Raw genomic sequence first — 19,881 nt, 5'->3', positions numbered from 1 at the left:
TTCACAAAGAATTTTTTTTTTTTCTTTGAACTTATGGGTAATATTTCAAGATAAATGACCACGTTTTATCAACGTAACTCACAGATTCCTTACAGGATTCAGGAAAGGAGAGCATCAGACTAATAAGAGCTTCTGCACTGGTCCCAATTAGCAGCACAATGTCAGCAACAGGAAATCTTCTTGGCAAAAAGCACATTCATCAAAACTTCAGGTGACCCATCCTGAAAAAGAGAGCTGACGAAGCTGTCCAGCCCCCCGACTATGTTCTCACTCAATTGGCAGAAACGCAGGTCAGGGCAGTGCAAAGTTTACTGCGAGTATAGTACTTATATTGCCAAAGACTTAAACATCACAAGACTTCTGGCTAATGAGTCTCACACTAATGAGCTAATGAATCTCCTGCTGACACTCAGACTTGCTGAAATGAAATGCTATATTGTGCAGTCTACAATGTAACACACATGTAGGGCTGCGACTAATTTTTGTTTTTGTTATTAATTTGTCATTCATTGTTTCATATATTAATTGATCACCTCAGTGGGGAATGTGTCAAAAGCTAAAACAAATGAGTATCGCAACATCAGAGAGGAGCCTTAAAGATGCTTAAACTGAATGAATGTCGCAAACTCAAATGTGTTGAATTCCCACTCCTCCTTTTCTCATTCTCTCTAATAATAAAGAAAACTGCACTTATGTGAACCTGCACCGCCGTGCCACTTGTGGAACAATCAAAATATGCTATGCACATCCTACTGTTCAGTCCATAAACACTAAACCACTCCCCTTAAAAGATTTTTCCAGCTAAACAAACCATCACAAAGCAACCCTTACGTGGTCGTTCTGTGGCCCTTCGCTCGCCGCTCGACCTTTGAACGAAAGCATCTGCCAAATGGATGAATGTAAACACCAAGTAGCGTTTCACACGCTGTTATTTCAACGTATCTTATCACAATTTAACTATATGACAATTACGAAATTACAGAGAAACACTGCGGGTTATCTCAGCTTTACACTTTTATTCTGCTTTGCAGCTCACAACTTTATGGTTTTGGCTCAGGCCAGAAAATGTTATTTTCATTCCTTCATTTATTTATTTATTTATCTTTTAAAATTGGCTCTAGAAACTCACTGTAGCTACTCAGCAATAAAAAGCGAACAGACACATACTTTCCCCATTCAGGCTTTTCCCTCAGGAGTTGGTGGAGGCCAAAAATAGAGCTAAAAGGGGTAAATATTGGCCTAGCAGTCACCAGATGGCCAAACAAACACTAACTGAATGATAATGGTTGTTTATTTGCATATATAAGTAAGAGGATAATGTCAATCCATATTAAGTTATTGTTTTGGTTTAGTGTCTAGTTTAGCTTCATATACTTCACAAAGAAACAAAGTAACACCTTCATTTAAAAAAGAAGAATATGAAGAGGAGAAAAGAATATTGTTAGAAGAATACATGAGATTAATACTCTTAAAGAAAAAAGTGGACCAAATGCTGGACGAATAAATCCATGTATATATAAAAAACCTGACATATCTAACATCAGAAAGATTGTATTTCATTTCTTTCACTTAAAAAGAAATCCAGATGACAAATATTTGCCATTACTGTTAATGAAAATGTGCCACAAGCTTTAATACTGTAATGTAAATTCTTGTTAACAACGTACAAGATTTCCCAGATTTCCTCTGAAATCTGACACTCTCTAAAATGCAGCACAGAAGCCCTCCGAGGCTGACAATCTCCCTTGTAATAGTGTCATTTGTTTATGGTAATTACTTTATTGTCAAAATCTGGCTAGGGTTTACAGATCTTACAGTGCAACAAATAGAACACGATAAAACTGCCAAAATGAACTTATTTGAGATTCAGTACAGCTTATAAAAATTCTGATATTATGAACGGGCAGTGTAATTATCTGTTAAGGAACATGAAGTCCAATTTTGTTTGCTAAAGCAGAAATGATGAATAAAACATTACACAGCCTATTGTACTGCTAACCGTGCTCTGCTCTGAAATAATCTAAGACGGGACGTGCAGGACAAAGAAACTTATCATAGAGTGGTGGAAAAATAAGACCCTTAATACAGACGTTTCACACATTTTCACACTTCTCAAGGCCTTAAATTTGGATTTCTTTTAAGGCTCTTGCAATTTTAAAAATCCGTGGACGCTCTCGCTTGCTCTGTATTTCTTATTATCCCTCTGTCTCCTTTGACTCTGCTTCTCTCCCTCGCCATATGTGTCTCTTTCCCGCTCTACCTCTATCTAATCTTGCTTTCTGAAGCCAGGGAAGCCAAAAAAAAAAAGAAGGGCCGATTCTATTCTATTCAAATCCAAAGCCGGGAGAGCAAACTCAAATCCAGCTGAATCGCATTTAAAGCCGGGTTCCACTCTAAATGGAACTTTGTCGACTGACTGTTGGTTTGGGCACAGGGGCTACTGTGATTGACACTCTGTCTACAGCACAGCTGAGGTGACATGTTGCAATGATGACTTCAAGTTTTTATTTTCCATGTTTGTAAAGTATTTCTATGAATATAACCAGAATGCCAGTTATTGCTAGTAATGCACAGATTAAACTTTTGAGTTACGAGCTTTTCTTCTGGAGTACACCACCATCTTGCTGAAACATGTCAACAACTAGTAGATAGATTGCCATGCAACTTTGTTCACATCTTAATCTTCTCTAGAGGGTGAATCCTAATGACCAGCACTCTCCATCATATTCAAATTGAAGGTTATCAGTTAAATATTGGATCAATTGTGATGAAATTTGGTACAGACATTCACGTTCCATTCACGATTCTTCTTTCCGCTGGTCCCACAGCAGATCATCTCCCTCCATCTCAGCATCCTCTTCTTTTACACTAACCCTCTGCATGTCCTCCTTGACAACATCCATGAACCTTCTCTACATTGGTCCTCTTTTCCACCTGGCATCTTTAACATCCACTGTCCTTCCTCTGCAAATCTGCACATTCACCAAACGCACGATCTGATATCACCGTGTTGGTGTTGTTCCCAGCTCATCATACTAAATGTTGTTCCAGGATCAACATTGCAAGTGACCAATCAGAATGTTGTGACGTCATACTTTTGCGACTTCGGGAAAAACCGCTGTAAAACAAAAAACTGTACTTAAGCTGCGCGAAACCGCCTCTGTCCGCCGATCAACAGACCCTGACCCAAACCCTAACCCTAATCCTTTAATAAACGGTAAGCGGAACTGATATTGTCCTTGCAACATTGGAATTTCATAAATGCACGAATGGCTTGGTGCGCAAAAGAATAACATCACAACAATGTGATTGGTCACTTGCAATGTTGAACCTGGAACAACATTTTCATGATGATCTGGGGGACAACACCAACACGACGATATCAGATCATCCTCCACCAACTCCATCTCAACTCTGACTCTCTTATTTTTTCTTCACCCAAACACTGAATTTCAAGTTGACTTTTTCATGCCCCATCATCTATAAATAAATTTAGTCTGTCCACTTCTTTGGGTTATGACAAAAAAAAAAAGCCTTACCTGAACTTTTTGTTGTACATATTAGGATGCCAACAAGGAACAATTTCATTACTGTTAAGAATTTTATTTGATGCATTTTCTCCAGAGCTAAAGAATTAAAAAAAAACAAAAAACAAAACAGGAGATGAGAATTTTCCCTCCAAAAATCATGCTTAATTCAGCTTAGACTTGCTATTTAGCATCCACTGTGTGGTAGGCTCACTGCATCATCAGCACTTCCACTGACCTCAGGTAGCCACAGATAGCTGATGGCAGCAACACTGCAGCAGGTGGCTGATGTGTGAAAGTGCCAAGCAGCATGCCATTCAGTATAAAGCGATCATTGTTACCCTATTGTGTGTAAGAAGAGGTCAAAGAGGTCAAAACAGAAACCCAGTACTGAAAAATGTTAAATACGTCTTCTCTGGCCGTGATGAAGGCTTGGCTTTCACATTAAGCCCACAGGCAACACAATTTATTAAAAGGCAGCTTACAGATTCAGCTTACACAGGCAAGGTATCAATCTGATAGTTGGCCATAAAGCATTCCTAAACTTAAACTGGAAATGTGTATAAGAACATTAGCTTACCTCACTATTTTACAAGTATTGGCCCTTGTTATAAACTGACATCATCAGCATGTCTTTGTAGGCATGTTGTGAGGATAATTTTAGCACTTTGCTAACCTTAATACTATCCACAGTAAGCACAGCCTCAAAGAACTGCAGACTCTTTCATGTTTTAACATGAAATTCAGTTGTCTGCGCTTGCCATAGGCTTAAAAGGTAAAAGCTCAGTGATAACGAATCATTGTTAATGAAATTCTCCTTCAAATTAAGTGAGTGATGTAGGATGTTAAGGTCAGGAAAAAAACTTTATCACAGATAGAAGTCAATTTCTGTCTGTGACAGTTTCAAATATCAGCAGCACAGAAGTGCCAATGAAAGACAATTAGATTTCCTGTTGTATCGGAGCTAAAGGGCCTTGTATACGGCAGGTGGAAGATTTCAAACACCATGGCTAATCAACTCCTGGATATAAATTATTGTCATTCCAGTGAGCAACAAAGTACATTTCCCAAAACATTGTCATCCTCTGTTGGTCTTTACAACTTAAATCTTGCATAAAATCTGCTGCATTGGTATATGTCTCTGCAGACAAATCTATGCACTAACACTGTCATGGTTAGGGATTCCCCCTCGGGCCACTGGCGCTCGAAAATGTATGCAGTCATAGCGGCACAGTGGGAGAAATCATCCGACAAATGGCAGGTGTTGTATCACTTTTATATTTCTTGTTTTTAATGGATTTACTTTCCTAACAGAGCAGATATCTGTGACTTCACTTGAAACTGTTATATAAATAGTTATTTTATCAGACTGTCTATCATGTCTGGCACTCTGAATTATTCATACTTATCTTAGTAGTATTAAAGTAGAGCTTTAAAGGTCCCGTTTCAGTGCTTTTTTTAAAACAGAGAGAATAATATGCATGATGATTTGTGTTGAAGCAGTGCATGTGTTTTTAGTCCTCCCAACAGTGAGGTGCTTTTCAAATTACATGAGCCACTGTGGCTTTGTTAGTATTGGTGTATGACTATTTGTATGTCTCAGCATGTGTTTCCCTATACCAGGGGTCAGCAACCTTCAACACCCAAAGAGCCACTTGGACCCGGTTTCCACGCAAAAGAAAACACTGGGAGCCGCAAATACTTTTTGACATCTAAAATGAAGATAACACTGTATATATTGGGTTTTTTTTTACCTTTATGCTTTGTGTGAACAGCTAAAGTAAGTAAGTAAAGTTTATTTATTAAGCGCTTTTAACAGACAGGCAGTCACAAAGCACTGTACACAAAGATTAAAATACACAATACAATCAATAGACATTATACACAATGTAAAAGATCAAATGTAAATAATGTAAAGAATCTAAAATACGTAGATCAACAAAAGGCTTGTTTGAACAGAAAAGTTTTTAACTGCTTTTTAAAAAAATCCACAGAGCAACTACGGTGTGTTGCTTATGAAATCCATGAAGTGCTACAGAGAAAATTCCATTTTATTTATGTAATTAACACATTTTGAACTCTTAAAGAAATATAACAAAAGGAAAGACACCCAGCTGAACTAAAATGATCCAATAGCAAACAAAAACTGTTGTGAGCCGCCACCCTTATATCGCCTTTGGGCTTTTGGAGCCTTGACCTGACTTTTAAAAAAATAAGTGGAAAAAAAGCACTATGCTGCTAAAAAAAAAAAAATTGCTAAATTCTGCCTAAATATGTATTTTACCTGGTTAATGTGTGTGGCGGGGCGTGGTCTGCAGTGCCGCTGCAGGGGAATCGGGCGCACCCGCGGCACCCGCAAACACGCCTTTCCGCCTTAAAGTCTGTGCTCTCTCTGCTGTTGTGTTGGTATGTGTCGGGCTGTGAGCTGAAAAGCTACAGCCGGCTGTATGCGTATAGCAACCGTGTGTGAAAAGTGGTCAATAAAGAGATGTTGAAAAGCGTCCGGTCTGCCGTGGTATGTTTACAATGGAACTTCTGCTCCTAAACCTCTGCGCACAGCGTCTGCAAACCGGGGCTGTACGAAGTTCTTTTCATCTTTACGCAGGACTGTAAGCTGTCATCTGTGAGGCGTGAGTGGTGTTTGTTTTTAACATAGTTCACGGTGGAGAACAGCTGCTGACATAATGTGGATCCGAAGATCCATAATTGGCCTACCTGGGGTTGAAAGTCTCGATAAATGCACGGCATTTCGGCATGTGCTTATTTTGAGCGATGAAAAATAATAAAATATAATTTTATTTTTATATTTCAAAATCACAATAATCTTCCAATTTAGAAATACAAGTTAAAAAAAGAACTAAACACAAATAAAATAGACTTCAGCTAATTACTTCTAATTTATTTTCCCAAACCACCCGGAGCCGCACTATAAGGACAAAGAAGCCGCATGCGGCTCCAGAGCTGCAGGTTGCCGACCCCTGCCCTATACAATAAGAAACTAATAACAAAAATTAATGGGATATTTGTGAATAGCTAATATAGTTTTGTTTTGTTGGCATTTGTATGTGTAACAGAATAAAGTCCCAGAGTAAAGTGCTCCTGTAAATGTTTGAGAGTGGCTCACAAAATGTGCTCCTTTATCAGGTGTTTTTTTTTCCCCTTCAAATTGAAGATGTCAGATTTGATTCAGGTGGAGCTTTCATTTTTCATTTCAAACAGTGCAATATCAGTTGATTGGAGGGAGTTAAGAGATTCAACTCTGACAGTAAATTTGATAGCAGTACTTGAAAGACAATTAATCAAGACACCAAGATCGCCGGATCCTTCATTCGGTTCTCAATTCACTGTGCTAGCATGTGCCCCCTGAAACAACTCCTATTTGCATGTATATGCATGCAGTGCGGGATATCTATTGTTTAGAGGATATGTGCCAGTCAATTTACGGCATACTAGCTGAGGCTAATCTGAAACTGCCAGTGAAAATGATTGAATTTTTGTAATTACTTCACATCTTAACATGTCCGCAATTTAGCCGATACTCTAAACCAGAACCAAACGCAATGCCTGAGCAGATGCTGCAGGAGTTATGTGATTTTTACCAAGGCCATATTTCCAGGCCACATTATTACAGTGGGGCTTCAGTATGTGACATTTCACTTAGTGTTTTCTTAGTCAGGGCTGAGATCTGAAATGTGTTTTCTCACTCAGAGCAAAGTGTGAAAGTTTAGTTTGACACAAGCCCTAAAAATAAAAAATGAGGACGTTTGATTTGACTTGATGTGACACTTGAAAGCAAAAACATAATCAAGTTTTTAGTTTTGACCTGGTAAAATGCAAAACAGTAATAGCAAAAGACAGTAAATAATTGTTTAAGGTTAAAAGAAATGATTATTTATTCTGGATTGTGAAAATATCTTTTACTATTTAAAAATTTTTTATTAAAATGCTTCTTTTGGTGAATTCAGCACTCCAAACACGTCATCTCATAGGACAGAAAGCAGCAAATTTTTACTTAAATTGTTACACGATTATCAAAGTTGCAGAATGATTTCCTGTTTATGTACTTTGGACACTGCAATTAGTTAAGCAAAGCCTGGCAGGCTGTGGATTTCCAGTCAATTCTCATGCCAGGGTTTCAAATAATATTATTCAGATGGTAGCACCTGTATGTATCTATGTCTGCACGTACCTTTAACGGGTGGGCCAATCTGAACGAAGCATTGCATGAACGTGTTTTTTTAAAAAAGATTGGTTATAAATCCCAATTCTTTTGATTTTCATATAAATGATCTTCATCTCATCATCCTCCTGCAAATGCAATGTTACATTCTAAGTTTGTGTTTCTTTCATGTGTCACGTTCAACATGCGGCACCCATAACGTTCACCAAAATTTGTATCCACAACAGAATTTTGTGTGAATCACCATTTAAATTATTTATAAAATAAATCAATATTTGTATTATGTCACTATTTAAAAATGACAGGTTAATTATTACCAGCCAACATTACAGTACTCTATATAAGTATCAGACCCAAGGTTTACAATTTAGGGGTTTTTGTCTTTTAACTTGAACTCATTTCTATGGAGCTCGACTACATTGATACCTATCCTTTAGCGCTTGAGCACTGACACATTGGTTGTGGTATTACCTGTCACAGAGTGATCAGTCTTCTTTTGCAGAGCAACAAAGTCCACATTTGCATGTTGTAGGGATGGAGGATACAATGATTTATGTCCCATTTGATATCTTACAGATTTTTAGTTTATTTTAATCGTTCACTTGCTGGTTAGGTCTTAGGCACCAAAAACAACTTGCTTAAATTTACCACATTAACCCTAAATATTAAAAACTTAAACTTCATTGCAAAGCAATCCTTTCAGATTCCATATCTGTCAAGTTCATCTCACGACTGCATTAACCTGGTGTGTCACTGCACCAGCAGCGACTGTTATGAGAAGTCTAATAAAGGTAGTTGGTTGTTGAAAGTTTAGCCTTCAAACTTTGAAAACTTCTTAAATGAACACGTCCAGCCTGATACAATGCAAACTCACAAAATGGCCTTGAATGTAAAGTATACAGTAAAACTGACAATGGCGATTACACATTACACATAAACTCAATGTGCTTAACATAAATGATAAAAACTGAATGCCCAAGGGGAATAAAAACATAATAACAGGCCTCACAAGCAAATAAAATACTAGCATTAATATTTCTAACCAAGATACTGTATCTTATATTAGATTAAATGGTAAACTTATGTCCAGATAGAAGCATTTTTCTAAGCTACACACACAAAAAAAATAATTACGCAAAGGATATTGAAACTTTTGAGATATATTCTTAAAATGCCTTCAATTGCATGAGGGCTTGGAGTGGTTTAACACTATTGAATGGCAGCTGATTCCACAGACTTGCAATACACAGCAGCATGAAGAAAAGCCAACATGTAGCCACCCTTCCTCTGGCAGCTGACCCTATGACGTCCTGAGTAAAATGCACTGGGTGGTTGATGAAACCAGGCCAGCTGTGAATCTTACAGCCCTGAGGGGAAGAGCCAGAAAATGTCATCAAACTCTTCAAACAACAACAAAAAGATGCTCTCGGAGGCACGCTGCTGAGCGCTGTCACAAACTCAAGCATGATACCTCCCATGTACAAGTCTATATACCTCCCCACCCTCCTGCCTGTGAAGATATCAACCTGAAAATAGCTCAGTGAAGCTGAACACCGAGCCGCCATAAATAAATCACAATAATATTTAAATATTCATTGTAGAATAAGAGAATAAGGGGGGGAAAAGCAGAGGATAAACTCCTTCTTCTTTGGTTCACACATCAAAACAGTTTGCCTTGAGGAAGTTTGACTGCATTATCAAATTCTCCCTTCAAGGTACTCATCAAACATACAGTAGCTTGTGTAAGAGGCTGATAGTCGTCACGCCTCGGGCTGCCCGTGTGAATGAACAGCAGATAAGGGCGTGTAGCTCATTAGCTCAATTATATTATTCACTTCTGCCGTCTGTCGATGCACTACAAAAATAGGATCGAATGTGCCGGTAGATATGAAGACATCTTCATTGACACACAGGCCAAGGTAGAGTGATCATACTGTAAATATAAAGAGATGGGGGTTTCCATTCAGAAAATACATCAGCGTGGGGTTGTAGAGCCTCGCAGCAGGAGCTTGGTCAATAAATCTGTTCTTTAAAAAAAAAAGCCTATCCTTTTGTCACACAGAAGCAGGAAAAAATCTGAAACAATCAAAATAGCACTCGACATGCTGCGGCATTCTCAGCATGGAAAACGGGAGGTCTGGCATGCACTCCTCAATCCTGCCCCGCTGTTTGCTTTTGATAGCAAAAGTCATAATGACATTCAAGTACTCACCAGGCTGAGAAATGAAGCTCTGACAGAAGGAGAGAGAGATAGAGACAGAAGGAAGAGGAGAGCACGGAAGTGTGTGTTACTCACATAACACTCAGATGAGTGTGTGAGTGCATGTGTGACCCACTGTACGTGTTAGGGTGAATGTGCTCAGGGTCGGGTGAGACATAAGTTGGTTTTGTGCCAAGTGGTGCAACTCGCTGCGGTGGAGACAGCAATGTTCCGCTGAAACCTAAGTCTGTTAATAAAGTGCGTGATTAATTTGCTCTGTGTCATTTTCCCAGTGTCCTCCTACAACACTACTTCAGAGATGACTTGAAGAGCCATTTAATTACTCAGCACTTTGCTCACTCGGAATTGAAGAATTGCCGGTTGGACAACACCTTATGGGGAAAAAACATATACATAAGCAATTTGGGAACTGTTACATATCAAACGCCTACACTGTGTGTATACAAGAGGAACACAGTGCGGGGAGTATATATATGTATGCTGTATGCGCGCTCCCCGGCTAAACACAATTTTTCATCTGGCAGTCAACAGCCTGGCTCACAGGGGTATTTTTGTTTAAGTAAAGAACAGAGTGCCTTCAAAGCTCCATTTGAATATATGTTTGTGTGTGTCTTATTCATGTCTTTATGCATAAATGTACACGTGCATTTTCCTGGAAGTGTTTTTGTGTGGTCACAAGCATCTGCTTGTGGGTTTGCATTGCTGCCTCTAAGACCCTGTTTATAATTGGTTTGAGCTGGTGTCTTGGGCCATCACATTACAAGTAAATATCACCATATGCGCTTGTCTTTATCATGTTTCTTTAAAGTGTTGAGCTGACGACTAGTGTTCAGATTTCATTAATGTTTATGTAACCCGTTTTAGGTCAAGAGTTCGTTTACACAGATATCTTGTCACTCGCACAATCAGATATCATCCGATATTATCCCACATCAGGGAAGGACATGCACATGAGAGAGGGCTTTCTGGCAGAAAGCCAATCAGAAACTGTTTTAATACAGCGTTAATACTGCAAAAGGCTCTGTTTTAACAGAAACTACTATCTTTTCCTCAACTTAGCCATGTAGGTACTTTATCAAAAGAAGAAAAATGCATAAAAAATGAAAATATAATGTAAGTCTAATATAATTTGGGTTTCTCGAGGGTAAAATCCTGTGTTTGACCCTCATCTTCAAATTGACTTTATTGTGCTACACGTCTTCCACTACAGGACGCGTTGTGATTTAATGTTTGTTCCTGAGTTATATACATAATTTGTCAGTTGTAATGATGGTCATGGAGCATCATTAACATGATTATGTAGGAGCAACACTAGCACGCTACAGCACTGTTAGGAATACATGAAGGTTGCATTTGTGTTTGCATAACAAAAACACCAAAAGCTAAGCTAAAGTGGTTTAAGAGATTAGAGCGATGTGTCTTGGTCATCTAAGAATCTCACTGAAACTGTCCACAACCTAATTTCTAAAACTAAAAACAATGACTTGCAAATCATTTTCAATACAATCTCAACTTTTTTTCTCCAGAAACTCAGTTGTTTATTCATGTCTATGTGTGTGAATGGCAACGTACAGTCAAGAACTTCATGTTCACTGAGCAAGGAGCATGTTTAAGTCTGCGTGAGAGGAAAGCTGGCTGAAAGACAGATAGATAGACTGCGTGTTTGTGTGTGCGTGCGTGCGTGCGTGCGTGCTAGCATACTGGGGTTTCTTAACAGTCTGCCTAGCAGAGGGTGAGAAAGCGAAGTGAAGGAGAGTGAATCAAAATGAAGTGTGTGTATCTTAGAGAACTGGCAAAGGTGAGTGTGTGTGTGTGTGTGTCAGTGTGTGTAGCAGATTCCCATGCAGGGATAAGCAGCTTAGAGAAGAAGCATATTCTTTTCTAAGTAAATCTCATTAATTTTAATTAGCTGTATATTTAGCCTGTACACCTGGATTGGGTGTAATTCCGTTTGTATATATAGCGACAGGTGAAATGAGTCAGGTTGCAATTATATTGCTGAGCAGTCTCGCATTAGCATAATGTCCTGTTTTTTGATTGTGTCGCATGGCTAAGAAGGATATCAGAGGCAAATATGCATTCCCTTCATTTTCCTATTGCATGCTCTGTGTAGCGCGCCAGGGCTCGTCCTTTTAAGCGTTCACCTTTTTTTCTCTTGTGAGTTCTTTCTCCCTCCCTCGCTCCCTACACTGTTTCTTTTCATTTTCTCTCCGGTCTGTTCACCCCATCATTAGAGTGCGCTCACTTTTTTTTCCTCCTCCCTCCCAACCCCTCCTCCTCCATTTCCCTGCCGTCATGCACCCTTATTGTATGGTTTTCTCTTGTTCACGTGAATGCCTCTGTCTTTCTCCCTCTGTCTCCCTCGCCCTCCCTCCTTTCCTGGGTAATCAGCTTATCCTATGTGTGTCCAAGCTTCTATGTCTGCGTTCCTCCTCTCTTTGTTTCGGATTCATTCAGCAGGGAGATTAGAGATGCCTATTTGGTGCTTTTGTCTTCAACCGGCACAGTAATGCTGAGTTACACGGTGTGGCGATGGCCCCATCGTCAAAAGTCGCATCTACTCATCACGAGTTCATCGTACCTTGATCGGTGCAAAGGGTCAGGTCCAGATTAAAAGCCGAGCCTGGACCTCTCGACTGGTCACCGTGAGTTTAAAGTCTGCACTTGCATTACAATGACTCACTGATCATAAGACCTTATCTACCGCTTAAAACGAGGCATTATATTCCTTTCGTGAGTTCCTAATAGAAAACATAGATGTGGCACTTTTTAAAAGCTCAAGGATGACAGAATAAAGCAAACAAGATTTTTTCATGCTCATCAGCAGACTGCTGCTTTTTTTTTTCCTTTAAAGTGATGACTTCAGTTCCTCCACTTAAGACAAGAATAGACGGGAGCAGCAAATCTCATAAAAGTGTAATGATACTAATTTAGGTCATATCGCTGTGTACAATGAAAATGTTCCAACAATGAAAATATTCACTGTATCAGGCGGGTACCTGTCTAGGTTGTGACATTGAAGGAGAAGAACAATAACAATAAACCAAAAACACTTTAAAAGAACTTGAAATGAGGTGCATGAACACAGAGGAAACTAAACAAAAAGACAATTTACTTCCTCTTTCTTTTAAAACATTTAGCACTCTTGCATAATTTACACCTTGTATTAAAATTCAATTTCTTTGGATCTCTGTAACTCAGAAAAAAACATGGCTTTACAGAGAGTAAATACATGGCACGATCTTAACGCTATCAGGTCCTCCACACCACCCACAGAGATGATCAAACCTCAGCCAGGAGTAAATAAAGTGTATATTCGCATCCTGCAACCACTGCAGAAAAGTCTAAACTTCTCCAGAGTTTGCCGTTCCTTCAGCCTCTCCAAAGACACCTACAGTGGTACAATACAGCACCACACTCAGATCCCATCAGTTTCTCACTCCTATCCCCTTTTTCCCCTAGCCTTTACAGTAGTTGCAAACTGCAGTAAAAATCCCTCGTCATCATTTTTGTTGCCTTCCAGGAAAGACTCATAAAAGACGACCTTTTCCACTTCAATGAAAAGTAAATCCAGGCTCTATAGTATCATGTCTAATGATCCTATGCCCGTCATGGCTGTTCTTGTTGACAAAGCAACCTCCCCAAATGACACCCCCGCTTTGCATTGGCTGCATTAAAATATTTGATCCGATTACAATGCAGCCATAAATGATGAAAACACATACACTAAATGCCAGGTAGTGCATTAATTCAAAGGGCATTTAAATAATACAGAATGAATTTCAATAGCAGATCTGCAGTATATATAGAAGCTATGAGCATTCAAGCAGGGTGGTACAATATGATTGGGAGGCATAAGGAGTGCAGCAGTGCAGTGGAACCATAAATGAATTCCACTGAGCAGTGGCTGTGTTACAATGCAAAAACTTTAATAATGATACTGTCCAATAGTTTCAATGCAGAAAACATATCTCTGTAAACAAACTTGCAACTAAAACAATAAATAAATATGCTGTGTATAGGAGGCAATATTCAACTCTGCTCCGGCACAATAATATACCACTAAAAAGTAATTGTATCCGATTTTAGGATCCAACTGGCACTCAGTTGAACTGATAATCAGCCAGTCGATGGTAAAGCTATTAAAAAAAACTTTGCCGCATGTGCTGATGAAGGACACAGATTCAAAGACCTTGTCACTCTGTCTGCTGATTCACTTTAATAGCGCTAAAGAAAAAGTGTCAGACATCAGATTTATTCTCCTTATTCTCGTGAGACTTTATACTACATTAAGTACTAATCTGGAGAACTGCTTCACAGTCCTTTTCCTAAACTGGTTCTATATTTGACAGTTATATTAGAGGCTCAATAAGACTCACCATCCAGTCAATGGACAGTGATATCCTCAGCAGAACTAGGTAGAGTTCCCTACACAACACACAGGTGAATTGAAATGGCTTTATGGTTGTGGTATCAGTGATAAGATCCCCCCACAGACACACTCTCTACCACAAGCTGAAGTGATGGCATCATCAAAAAGAGGCAATATATAAGAGCAACCTCCGCTCTTTCATTGGTGGAGCTCCTGCGCTCAGGGGGAACCCTCAGCACTCAGAGTCAATCAATACAAATGCTTCGCTTTACAGCCATGCACTCGAATCTTCCAGCACCCGGTCATAGTTGGAGTTTACACACAGCACAGTGATGTGCTTCAACAAACAGATACACCTTTCCAGGAAGCCCTTGGTCTGACCACCCATGCGCTAATGACACCATTGGTGATTTCCACCCCTGCAGCAATCAATTAAAATACCCGCCAGAGAATTCCAGCAGATAACATGAGAAAAGCAGGCAGGTAGGAATGGGGGAATGAGCGCGAGGGCCTTGATCAAAGGAAAAGCCAGATGAGTGCTGAACACAATACGGGCTCTTGTTGGTGGAAACATGGTAAATTAATTTATTTCAAGGCTGACGCTGTTGTTGTTGTTGTTAGGTTTGTTTAATCTGTAGTGTGTTTGTGAGGTGATGGTTTTGAAGCTGGCTGCTCTGTAAATGCGGGACCCCTATTTTTCACAACCCTGAGTTGCTGCAAGGTGATGTGTCTTCTGCGAAGCACCAGAGAGGGCGACGAATGCGTTGCCGCTCATCAAAATCTCAAGAGCACTTCTTTCTTTTGGTTTCTTAATGGCATTTGCTGTTATTATGATGGCAGCATGCAAGACTGATCTGTTCTGATGTAATCTCACTTTGCCTGAGAGAGCCTGGGTGGATGAGATCTGCTTCAGATTGATGAGGTCTAATAGAGTCTTGTTTGGGTGCAGTTGATACTTCTAACATCCGAAGATACTGGCGCGCCACTGCATTTTAATTCTGCTTAATTTAGCTACAAATGACTTATCAACACTTTTGCCTTGTTGAACTGTGACCTTCTCTTCCTGCCGCTTACGCATGTGTAATGTTTCAGCATGTCGAGAGATGTATGAGCATAACATGAAGAAACAGCAATGTGTACAATGTGTGATGCAAATCATTCCCGGGGGCTCTAGTGCTCATGGTTAGAGCTTTGTTGGAAGTTTAATCAATCAGCCACAGCACACTAATTAATCGGCATGATGAACAGGAGAAATAATTGGTTTTCTGCCAGATGTGAATCTGTTTCAAACTAATGCCAGCCAATCAGAATCCAATTTATAATCAGAAAACTGATCTGGACAAGAAAACACTTAAAGGATCAGAGAAGAATAAACACACAAGACAATAGAAGTAATATGGCTTTAGATTTAAAATTCCGATAGCAGACAGTCTCCTGGAGCTTTACTACATGTTTTAGCATGTGTATTTTAGATGCTTAATTGGATCCATGTAGTGTCACAATCTCCTTCAGTTTCACAGATTCAAATCTAGGATATGTGCTAGATTATGTCATTGTGGTTTTTCTCTTAAAAGACAAACATATTGTTAACTAACTGGCATGATTAGTATAAGAATAATTAATTGGGCTCCTCCCCAGATGTTTCTGAATGAATCTGCAGAAAACTAATGAGGGCTGTCTGGTTTTTCTATTGAAGCGGCAGATGTCATTAGCTACAGCCCACATTGACAATACTGATCAGCCCACACTCCAATCAGACCAGGTAACCAGTGGCTGAAAGTAATAGAAGAGCACTGGAGGAAATAAATAGCCAGCACTGAGATTGGAAACCACTGGTTTAGCCCCATGCCAGTGGAGCCAAATGGAAAAATAGCTTAGGCCTCTTATTAATGTCACAGTGGCTAGGCGGTAATTCCCCCAGGCTCTGTGTACCTCGGCTTGTTAATGAGTCACTGCTTATCAGTCAGCCTTGTTAACAGGCAGAGGCCTCCCATCCAAACCGCCTACTGCTATTGTGTGCTAGCCGTACTGTGTATTAGCCAAATGTTCCCCCATCTTGGCACACAGGAAGTCAACACCAAACAACAGCAACACACACAGGAAGTGGGCTTTTAGCCAATGAGAAAGAGCTGCTCCTGGGGGAAAGGAACCCATTCTGTAGCAGTATAAAGTGAACCACTGGCAGAGACACACACACGCAGAGCCCTCCCGCCTATAAATCTTACCACACTAACAACTGGTCCACACTGCTCCAGTCCTTTAATCCTTATCCATTACTAGCCTCAGCTGGAAGCATCGGGATTCATTCAGTGTTTCTGACTAGCAGAACTCGCTGAAGTAAATAAACTATTAGGCATGTTTCCTGCCATGAATGCAAACACTCTACTGGAGTCTGAGATCAGACTGCCATCAGGCTGCCATAGCGTTGAGGGCCAGGTGGTTGATTGGAGGTCGCAGCACACTGTTCTACGTGCTGTCAACTGAGTGCTTCAGCAGACGGACCCTCACACTACACAGCAGTCCTGTGGCAACTGGGTCAGCGGTACAGAACCAGGGCACAGCCGGCCAATTGCATGCCTAATCTGTGCCCTTCTGAGAGGCACTTTCCATCTACAGCGCATGGCTGCACATCCAGCTGTGGAAATGGATATGTCAAATGGCGTGCAATTAGTGTCTCCCTGATTCGTTCACATGCTCCAAGGATGCCTGGCCACAGATAAATCCAGAGCAGAGTTAGTGCTGTCCTTTCCATGACTTTGACATACATCAAATGGAAGTCCAGGATTGATCAAGAGTTTAAACTATCATGAACGCTATCATAATACATGATCAACCCCATATGTCCTGGGAAAGTATTTCTTTTTTCTTAATTGTACCTCTCTGACCGATGATAAGAGACAAACAGTCAACATATTTTTAATCCACTGTGGACTCTGAGTATAACAATAATAGACGGTCCTACTCTGATGGCTCATCTGCTTTAACGTTGACTTGCTGAGCTAATCATTTTCCTCTCTGATACATAACACTGAATTATTTAAGCTAAGTAGACCCTTCTCTTGCAAGGCCACTTAGCATGGAGATCTCCATTATGACGGCATGACCCACCCTACTCCACCTTCTACTAACAGCTCTGCTGCTGTGTCACAACATTCAGACAGATCGGAGCGGATGTGAGTGATGGGCTGGTGCTTTGCGGCTTATGCACTACATTTCCCTCTATAACTGCAACACCATTGCTTACCACATTACTCAAATGTCAAGAACAAAGCAGCAAACACAAGATTTATTCATGAATATATCTATTTTTCTGTATCTTGAATTTTTTGGCATTGTTCCTTGGTGTTGTATGTGTTGAATAAAAGCTGGGTTCCTTGTTTGCCAGTGGGAAAATCTACAACTTTTCATTATTTCTTGCATCAAGGCCACTAAGACAAATTTCAATACTACTGATAAAAAAGTATCCGGTCTTCTTCTGATTAATGCATTTCTATATGGTGCAAAAAATATATTTTCAAACATTTTTGACAAGTGATTCTGACTGATTTCACTGCAGTGATATTATTAATTTGGTTTCTGTGGAATTAATACAAGTACTTGATCATTATTTGATGACACATATTACTGACAAAAAGACATGGATGCCAAAATTGTTAACTCAGCACTCCACGGTTGCTTCCCATCTCTCAGCTGTGCTCTTTGACGTGTTTTCTCATCTCCTAAATGCTGTCAGACGTCCCAGGCTTAATTACTCTCCTTGACTGACATGATAATGTAAAACAGCACTTAGGTGAGACCAAAGCAAGAATTGGTCACGCATGGTCAGGCCTCCCTCCAGGCACACCTTAATCAAATGTGACATGCGTGTGAATGCGAGCCAAAATCATTTTCGGACCCAAATAACGAACCAGCGCCTGGGTTTCAATGACGAACTACACAGTTGGGGTCAGCATCCTGACAGGAGATTGATGTTTCATCATCAGTGCCTCAGTCTGAGGTGATTGTTTGTGCATTTCTCATCTTCAGCAACTCTAAAGGTTTTGACATGCTTCCATTTGCATTTGTATTACAGCGGCCTGATCCCAACTTCTAGACATACCCATATTGTTTCTCACTTTCTACCGCACTGACCAATGTGAGCTCACACCGACAATCCTTCGCTCCCCCAAATTGAATTCATAAATGCACGGAAACTCAAGTATACCTATTTCAACAGAAAATAAAAACAGCTGATGTGGATAAACAAATTCAAAGTACAGTAAATGTAGTCTGTGTGCGTGCATATCTATGGGCGTATACTGTGTATTTCTCCATGCATATGCATGCAGTGTGTATTCACAGGTGCATTCAGATTTGTGAAATAGTGTGGGTGTGCATAAGTGAATACAAGGGGCCTCTGAGAATATATATTGGAAATGCAAATCAGGGAACATCTATTAGGAGCCTTATTACCTGCTATATTGTCTTACAGTTCTTTGTCAAACTCTGTGCAAAAAAATACCAAGTGTAATGAGAAACATGCTGACAGGATTCTACCTATGTCAATCAATTTTCTGTGGATTGAGGGCCAGTGGTGACGCACCATTTTACCACTGGCAAAACTCGTCCTCTAAAGGTTGTATTACCAGCAGTCAGTCACTTGAGTGTTATGTAATTGGAAAGCACATCGGTCTGTATATTCTCGCCACTCACAGCAAGGATGATATCATTACAAAGTGCTTCTCTCATCAAATCCTCTCTTACCATCCGCTTTGAGCCGCACCCAGCTCATCGCAGTTTGAGCTTCAGCCATAAGGACTGTCATATGTCTGTATAAGAGTTTGCACGCTGCTTTGCCCCTACCTGAGAAAACACAAGACAATCGCTCTTTATCTCCAAGTGTATACTCATGAGAAAGACAGAGAGATGCTAAGCAGGTAAACATCCAAGACTGCTAATGATGAGTGTTTGCCTGTGTTTTTGCATCTTAAGCGACCTTATGCAAGTAATTTAAGATGTCACTGAGAGAGAAAAAGAAGAGGAAGTTACTGGGCAGTGTGCTACTCTGGCAAAGGACCTGCAATGCACTGCTGAGCCCTACACCCACGTGCGAGTCACACACATTCCTAAAAAACAACAGCAGAAATCCCACTGGGGTCTGGGGAGGTGGGAGTGTCCCATGTGCTTATTAACGCTGCTCTGATTCCCTTGTCATAATACAGGAAACAACGAAAAAGCCTCAAGTAAACAGATAAGGGCCACCACAAGAGACAGAGAGAGAGGGTCAGGGAGGTCAGGGGCCCAGGGAGAGACAGTAAGAGGCAGACAGATACAGAGGGAGAGAGATGTGCTTACCAAAGCTAGTATTGCTGTGAACCGCAGCTGTGAAGAGTACTGTCAATAAGCTGACACTCCATAATGCAAAGGGGGCTGATGGGAAGGCCATGTTCGGGCACACAGATCCGCCTGTCTCACTGAATCCTCAGGAGGGCAGAGGAGCTCTGGAGTGTCACCTGCAGGGAAAGCAATGGTGAGATAAAGAAAGCAAGCAGGCAAGGCCAACTGGCCACTAATTGCATCCCCTGCCACTGGTTGGCTGCAG

The 19,881-nt window shown here is 40.3% G+C and overlaps 1 protein-coding gene across 4 annotated transcripts in view; it reads right to left on the bottom strand.

The window, feature by feature from the left end:
* The window catches only part of cadm3 (cell adhesion molecule 3), a 115,254-nt gene that overhangs the window by 93,582 nt on the left and 1,791 nt on the right, over positions 1 to 19,881 (bottom strand). For all 4 annotated transcript variants that reach the window (XM_086271495.1, XM_086271497.1, XM_086271498.1 and 1 more), the window contains exon 2: positions 19,635 to 19,792. In XM_086271495.1, coding sequence (XP_086127621.1) covers positions 19,635 to 19,725 — 91 coding nt within the window. In that variant the 5' untranslated portion in view covers positions 19,726 to 19,792. The remainder of the gene's footprint in view (positions 1 to 19,634; positions 19,793 to 19,881) is intronic.

This window comes from Aulonocara sp. 'chitande type north' Nkhata Bay, linkage group LG18, assembly GCF_057382095.1.
Source record: "Aulonocara sp. 'chitande type north' Nkhata Bay isolate Kocher_YH1m ecotype deep benthic linkage group LG18, A_spYH_male_GT1.1, whole genome shotgun sequence".
Classification (NCBI taxonomy): Eukaryota; Metazoa; Chordata; class Actinopteri; order Cichliformes; family Cichlidae; genus Aulonocara; species Aulonocara sp. 'chitande type north' Nkhata Bay.
The sequence above is the reverse complement of the archived record's forward strand: the minus strand, read 5'-3'. Positions and strand labels throughout refer to the sequence as shown.